Source organism: Bufo gargarizans, chromosome 9 (genome assembly GCF_014858855.1).
Source record: "Bufo gargarizans isolate SCDJY-AF-19 chromosome 9, ASM1485885v1, whole genome shotgun sequence".
In the NCBI taxonomy this organism is placed as follows: Eukaryota; Metazoa; Chordata; class Amphibia; order Anura; family Bufonidae; genus Bufo; species Bufo gargarizans.
The window spans coordinates 22029385-22037015 of NC_058088.1; the positions used below are offsets into that span (position 1 = coordinate 22029385).

The 7631-nt window shown below is 49.8% G+C and overlaps 1 protein-coding gene across 1 annotated transcript; it reads right to left on the reverse strand.

The window, feature by feature from the left end:
• Positions 1-1002: 1002 nt before the first annotated feature.
• On the reverse strand, positions 1003-7608 carry RPS18 (ribosomal protein S18). The gene is made up of 6 exons (XM_044268676.1): positions 7546-7608; positions 6853-6951; positions 6657-6743; positions 6479-6580; positions 4344-4435; positions 1003-1122 (listed from the first exon to the last, which is right to left on the reverse strand). Exons 1-6 carry the CDS (start codon positions 7546-7548, stop codon positions 1047-1049), a joined length of 459 nt encoding a protein of 152 aa, XP_044124611.1. The 5' UTR covers positions 7549-7608; the 3' UTR covers positions 1003-1046.
• Positions 7609-7631: the final 23 nt, after the last annotated feature.

Here is a 7631-nt window from a genome sequence, read left to right on the forward strand (position 1 = left end):
AAAATAGCCAAGAGCCCACAACAGTACATTTATAAGATGTGGCCCATTCCCCCCCCCCCTTTAAAGGGGTTGTCCGGGTTCAGAGCTGAACCCGGACATACCCTTATTTTCACCCCGGCAGCCCTCCTGAGCCTGGCATCGGAGCATCTCATGCTCCGATGCGCTCCAGTGCCCTGCGCTAGATCGCGCAGGGCACGGGCTCTTGTGTTTACAATAACACACTGCCGGGCGGTAACTTCCGCCCAGCAGTGTGTTCGGTGACGTCACCGGCTCTGAGGGGCGGGCTTTAGCTCTGCCCTAGCCGTTTTACTGGCTAGGGCAGAGCCAAATCCCGCCCATCAGTGCCGGTGACGTCACCGGGGTTCCTGTCAGCCCCATAGAGAGCCCGGTATGTCACCGGAACTCAGAAAAATGCCTTTGCCCTGCGCGATTTAGCGCAGGGCAAAGGAGAGCATCGGAGCATGAACTGCTCCGATGCTCATGTCAGGGGGGCTGCTGGGGTGAAAATGGAGGGATGTCCGGGTTCAGCTCTGAACCTGGACAACCCCTTTAACTGGCTATTTACACCAGTGAGTGCCCCATCTTCCATGTATCATTCAAGCCAGGATTCTCATTTGGTTCATGGGACCCAGAAATCACATTGCTTATGGCTGAAGACCACACATTCTTGCTCCATACACATGTACACTGGGCCGAGCACGCACGCATCCTAAACAGGAAGAAAATCTAGCGCAGGAGCAGTGAATCTCTCCACAAAAACTAAAGGAGCAGCGGCTGAAAGCCAACTGGCCAACCTTTATCTCCCCGACGTCGGGAGGCCCCATACACATTAGATGGTTAATCAGATATGTACCAATAAATGCTCTGATCACTCCACCTGCAGGAAGAGCCCCTCACCCAGGATAGCGATTAGCAGATGACCCCTTTCCTGGAGGAAACCACACTCCACGAGGGGTCCCACGAAGATGACAACCTCTACTAATAACGAGATGACGCCTCGGATCTTTGTTTTATACAGAACTTTATTAACAGCACAGGCAGGGCGATTACTTCTTCTTGGACACACCAACTGTACGTCCACGGCGGCCGGTGGTCTTTGTGTGCTGTCCTCTCACACGCAGACTGTAAGGAGAGAAGAAGTGGTGCGTTATTGAGGAACAATACAATAAGACATCAACCCCCAGCAGTTTCTCCTCAGTTACTGTCCTCTGGTTTACAGAATATGAAGGGATAAGGTAAAGTCGCTGGACAATCAACCACTGAAGGATGGTGACCACCACCTCCTATTAAGATCCATTATCTCCAACAGAAAAGTAACTCCTGACAAAAAAGATCAGCTGGGGGTTAGACAGCAGATCCAAGCAGGTGCATGACCACGACCACCAGCAAGAGAAGTCAGGACGTTCTGCTCCTCCGATTCATCAGCCGGGGCCGTCATCTGATGACTAGAACCAGCACTGACAGGCCACCAGGTGGCAGTGCACGGGGTATTGGACAACAATTAATGTGACTAAATTCCTGACAGCTTTTAGTCTACCAGTGTTCTTAACCAGGACACTATTTCCACATTACAAGACAGTAAAGTGGTGGTTGCGCAGCGATAGATATTGATGACCTATCCTCCGTAAATATCTGACTGCCGGCGTACCGGGCGTCAAGTGATCAGCGCTGTGACTTCACACTAATTATAAGTACTGCCTCCATTCAGGTGACTAGAACGAGTACGTCCAAGACACAGAACATGGAAAGCCACCTCTTCAAACAGCTGATTGGCGGGGGTGCTGGGCCCCCGGGTATGACTGCCAGGAGCCACAAGCTATACAGTTACACAGATATGCCTGCACATGACAGTATTACTGCAATTGAGTTTTGAAACATTTAAGGCTACTTTCACACTTGCGTTCGGGGCTCCGCTTGTGAGTTCCGTTTGAAGGCTCACAAGCGGCCCCGAACGCATCCATACGGCCCCAATGCATTCTGAGTGGACGCGGATCCGCTCAGAATGCCTCAGTCTGGCACCGTTTGGCCTCCGCTCAGCAGGCGGACACCCAAACGCAGCTTGCAGCGTTCGGGTGTCCGCCTGGCCGTGCGGAGGCAAATGGATCCGTCCAGACTTACAATGCAAGTCAATGGGGACCGATCCGTTTGAAGTTGACACAATATGGTGCAATTTCAAAACGGATCCGTCCCCCTTTGGCTTTCAATGTAAAGTCTGGACGGATCCGTCTGACTAACTTTCAGACTTAGATTTTTTTTTTCTGAAAGATAATGCAGACAGATCCGTTCTGAACGGATCCCATCGTTTGCATTATAGGAGCGGATCCGTCTGTGCAGACACCAGACTGATCCGCTCCGAACGCAAGTGTGAAAGTAGCCTAAGTGTATTTAAAGCACCTTTCCTACCTGTAATGTAGACAAATTTAGTGAGACTCTTGTTTTTCACAATGTGTTTCAAATCTGGTTTGTATTCAGTTGTTGCTATTCGAGGCAATTCTTTAAGGCTACTTTCACACTAGCGTTAAAGTTTGTTCGGTATTGAGTTCTGTCATAGGGGCTCAAGAAAAAAAAAAAAAAAAAAAAAAAAAAAAAAAAAAAAAAAAAAAGGTAGTTTTGTCCCCCTTCATTGTCAATAGGGACAAAACTGAACCGAATGCTCCAAAACATGTTCCGTTCAGTGGGTTCCCCAGAACAGAGAGAAAACAGCAGCACGCTACGGTTTTCTCTGTCCTGGGAGGAGGAGCAAGACAGATCCATCATGATCCCCAATGCAAGTCAATGGGGACAGATCAGTTTTCTCTGACAACAGAAATTGATCCTTCCCCCTTTGATTTTCAATGGAGTTCATGATAGATCCATCCTTGCTATGTTAGAAATATATTAAACATATTACAACCAGATCCGTTTAATTGGACACAGGCGGTTGTATCATCAGTAACGGATCCAGCAAAAACGCTAGTGTGAAAGTAGCCTAATGTGTAAGAATCATCTCAATTTGAGTTGTGGCTTTATCTGTCACCAGCAGGGCTTTCATATGTGGGATGGTACTTTGGGGGGGTCACGTCCAAAAGCAGGTGCCCAGCCTGACATTAAAAATAAATGACCCCATCATGTTTAAAACATGGCAGAGGCAAGATTGGGGTTAATGAGTCACATTAACCCCCAATCTTACTGGCTGCCTGACAGTACATATGTTTTTTGCCTGACTTTGAGGCCGGCTACTCTTGCACTGTGTGGGGTTGGGGTACCTGGCTGCTCAGTGCACACCGACTCCGAGGACACTCAGGAGGCGGCGGCTGCTGCCATTCGCCAAGCTCACTAGCTCAGACGGCGCAACAGTTTATTCCCTCCCACGTCCCTCCTCCCTCCTTTAATTAGTGGCCCATTCATTGGTAGCAGTGGTGCGGGCAGCTTCAGAGCCCACTCTTTTCATTGGGCTCAGCAGCAGCTGTGTCATAGGAGGGAGGGACGCCACTGTCTGGCCGGAGAGAACATAGTGGCGCTGAGTGCGGCACACGCCATGTTCTCTTATAAGAGGAGATACTAGGCTGCGCAGCCGAGATAGTAAGAGACGGAGCGCTCCCCTGCAAGCCGCAAATGAAGGAGCCGCCATCCTTATGAGTGAGCAAAATAAATGGCTGCACAACCCCTTTAATTTGGGTTCTCTAATCAGTTACAAATCCCAGCAGATCCAGACAACTGGCAGCATGTGTTGTAGTCAGAGGCAGAACCTTGAGACCAACTCCAGAACACAGCAGCGATCATCACTGGGAGCTCTACGGCTATGATAGAGCTCAGCTCGTGCGCCGGCACCATATCTAAACTCACTGTATATGTAGTCATTACTATATGCAGCCTTTCCCCATTCACTTGGAGGACAGAGCCGCAGTACCTGACTGCCTGGTAGTGAAGAGGCCGCAGAGCTCATCCAGGCACAACAACCACTCCCAACAGCTGATGGGCAGATGTCCAGGACCTGATATGGTCTATGCATTAATAATGCCCTAGAATTGAATTAAAAGGGTATTCCAGTTCTATCCTGCCATCCTTGTCCTATGGATAACTAGAAAACCCCATTAAATCCCCATCTGGGTCTCTAAATGCAAACTGATGGCTGCAGCAAAACCGGATGTACCAAATCCACAAGTGTCATGGCAAGGAGGAGGCTTGTTTATAGCACTGCAGCCGAGAAGCTGGATCAGAACTGAAGTGTGAACTAAAGACTCCTTCCCACCAGAGATCCAGCAAGACTGACGTCTCCAGAATAAAAGCAATCCAGCGGATACAGGACAATGGAAGAAAAAGCCGTAAACGCTCAAGTCCGTGTTAAAGCACCAGACACTCACCCCCAGAAGTGACGCAGGCCTCTGTGCGCCTTGATCTTCTTCAGCCTCTCCAGATCCTCACGGAGTTTGTTATCAAGGCCGTTGGCCAAGACCTAAAAGTAACAGAACAGTCAGTTCAAGCCCCAAAACACATTCCTCTTATAAGCCACAGAAATCCATGGTAACTGCCATAAGGGGGTCTGCGGAGAACAGGGCCACATGTAGAGGTGCACCTAACCCCCCCACTATAATATAAACTGTTTTATGCCTCTGTACAGACAGACCTCACCACAGAGCCCGCTTCAGAGTTGGCTATTTAAAGGTCTCTTAACAATAAGCTAATCACAAATTGTCTCCCCTGCTGGGACCTTCAGCAATCAGCTGGGATCTGTGAGAAAACCTGACAGTAGGGCTTCCTGCACACAAACGTGTGCGCCGCAGTTGCCGTATTGCGGGGTCGCATTTGCGGATCTGCAATACACGGGCGCCGTACCTTGGGCATTCTGCATCTCGGATGCAGACCCATTCACCTCAATGGGACCGCAAATCCGTAGATGCGGAATGGTGCAGGACGGAAGCAAGGAAAGGAACCCTACGGGAGCACTACGGAGTGCAGCCGTGGGGTTTCGTCCCGAAATTCCATTCCACAAAAAGATAGAACATGTCCTATCTTTTTTGCGAAACAGACTGACCCTGGACCCATTAAAGTGAATGGGTCCGCGATCCGCTGCACGCATCTTGTGACCCCATTGAAATGAATGGGTCGGCATCCGTTCTGCAAATTTGTGGAACAGATGTGGATCCATTTATACGGTCGTGTGAACGCACCTTAAGGCTTCACTTTCCCTATAGCACCTCCACAGGGGAAGTAAAGTATTACACATAGATTCCCATCAATGAGAGTTTTCTGTGTCATGCAGGACACGTCCTCCAGATACTCTCCAGTCCTGGTAGGTGTATGGAAATGGGTTTTAACCACTTTAGTCATTAAATTGGTGCTTGCTGTGACAGACAAAAGCGATCGGCCAAAAGCCACCATCGAAATAAAATAACCCATCAACCATGGACAACTCAACGACAGGAGTGCCATTATTAAGGAAAGAGGGATAAGTGGCCACTGGCCTCCGGGAGCCGTCACCTCTCCTGACTTGCCTGCATACCCCACGTAACAATTCTGGAACCTCTGTACTTATGGCCATGTAGTGCCGATCCTTTATTATCCCTGCCAAGAGTTATGAATGAATTGCCAGCAGTCTGCAGTAAAGCTACAGTAGTAAACCAGTTGGGGCGACACCCCAACAATGATTGGACAGTCAGACACAACCAGTACTGGTAACACCCATCTGTACCCTTTACTGCTGGCAGGAATAATACCGGAATGGAACATATGGTCTTAAAAATAGATGTTCCAGGAGTAGTTATTACATGGGGAATGCAAGTAGTTACCAAGACCGACATGTCAGGAGAGGGGACGGGTTCTCTTTAGGCTACATGCACACGACCGTATGTGTTTTGTGGTCCGCAAAAAAAGGGATGACGTTCCGTAAGGCATCTGGTTTTTTTTGCGGAGCAACGGAACAGACATACTGATGCGGACAGCACACGGTGTGCTGTCCATGTTTTTTGCGGACCCATTGAAATGAATGGTCTGCATCCTATCAGCAAAAAAAAAAAAAAAAAAGGTCCGGACACAAAATACGGTCGTGTGCATGAGGCCTTAGGAGGCTAGTTCCAAAACAAAACTCTGGATAGGAGAAGAGTCTGATTGGCAGGGATCTGACTGCCGGGGCCCCTGGTGATTATGAGAACTGGGCCCTTCCATTCAACTCTATGGGACTGCCAGAGACAGTGGATATTGAGCGCCCACCCATCTCCAGCATCCGATTGCGCTGAATGGAATAGCAGCTCACCTTACTGGCCTGTCTGGAACTCTATTCAAATGAGGTGAACAGGGACCCCCATCCTTGTGATCGGCAGGGAGCCCAGAAACTTATCCGCAATGCTGTGGATAGGGGATAAGTTCCTGTAACAGGATAACCCTTTTTTGGGAAACAGGTCAATCTTCCCAACCTAGCGGGACGCTGTTGAGAAAGTGGCTGCCCTGATCAGTCATGCCCACACCGAGTGCCACAACGCGCCCCCCCCAGACCACGCACCTGGCTGTATTTCCCGTCCTTGACGTCCTTCTGTCTGTTCAGGAACCAGTCGGGGATCTTGTACTGACGAGGATTCTGCATAATTGTCACCACGCGCTCAACCTGCCAGGAGATCACATGTTAAATCACAGACCCGGACCGAGTGGGGAGAAGAATCACCCTCCGGCCCATCACCCACCTCATCCTCAGTCAGTTCTCCTGCACGCTTTGAGAGGTCAATGTCAGCCTTACGCAGGACCACGTGAGCGTAGCGACGTCCGACACCCTGTGAGAGAGAATGACGTTACTGAGGTGGAACTACAGCTACCAGCCTAGGACATACGGAGCGTTGTCGACATTGCATCCCTGTGTCCAGCTGCGCAATTACGACTCACCTTAATGGCGGTGATGGCGAAGGCGATCTTCCTGCGCCCATCAATGTTGGTGTTCAGGACACGCAGAATGTGCTGGAACTTCTCGGGGATTACGAGCGACTAAAAGGAAGAAGAAAATAGGAAGAGTTGTTATTCTCCAAGTGGGCCTTTTTTACATGCTTCTCAGCACATCTGCTTGCTGTCAGTGAACAAAAGCATCCATATTTACATCCAGAGGCAATAAACCTGTACAGACACGCTCACAGCAACCGTACAAACTCCAGAAACATTAAGCTTCCTATTCACTGACAGCAAGCAGAGTCACTGAAAATGTGGAGGAATTTAAACAAAACTCCATAGAAAGCTGCAGGGGCCCAGAAAACCAGTATAACGTACAATAGACCCATTATTTTTGCTCCCCGCCAAAAATTTGAAGTCCAGGGCCCTATATACAGGCAGGGACCGGACACTACATACCGGTACCTACCGATATACCCACTTTCTGCACTTCCACATAAACAGGCGGCACACTGGGACCTGTCACCCCTTATAATGGCCTGCCAGCGGGACTGCCCTCCAAAATACCCCCACAAAAGGGTCACCGGGACCCCTAGGGACACAAATCAGCAGCCATCACGGCCGGGCGAGCTCTCCCCAGCTCAGATGGCGCCAGATTGCCGGTAACCCCATCTCCTTCCCCGCTATAACACTCACCATGGCGGCGGCTTCAGGGAAAGAGAGAAAAAGGAAGTGACGCGCCTCTCCTTTTATACAAGAGCCCGCCCCTCTACCTCACTTCC

What these genes read in the sequence shown, in the direction of transcription:
- RPS18 (XM_044268676.1), bottom strand. An exon ending in TCGCCATCACCGCCATTAAG is followed by an intron (nt 6,744 to 6,852) that starts GTGAGTCGTAAT and finishes TCTCTCTCACAG; the next exon opens with GGTGTCGGACGTCGCTACGC. An exon ending in GGCCTGCGTCACTTCTGGGG is followed by an intron (nt 1,123 to 4,343) that starts GTGAGTGTCTGG and finishes CTCTCCTTACAG; the next exon opens with TCTGCGTGTGAGAGGACAGC.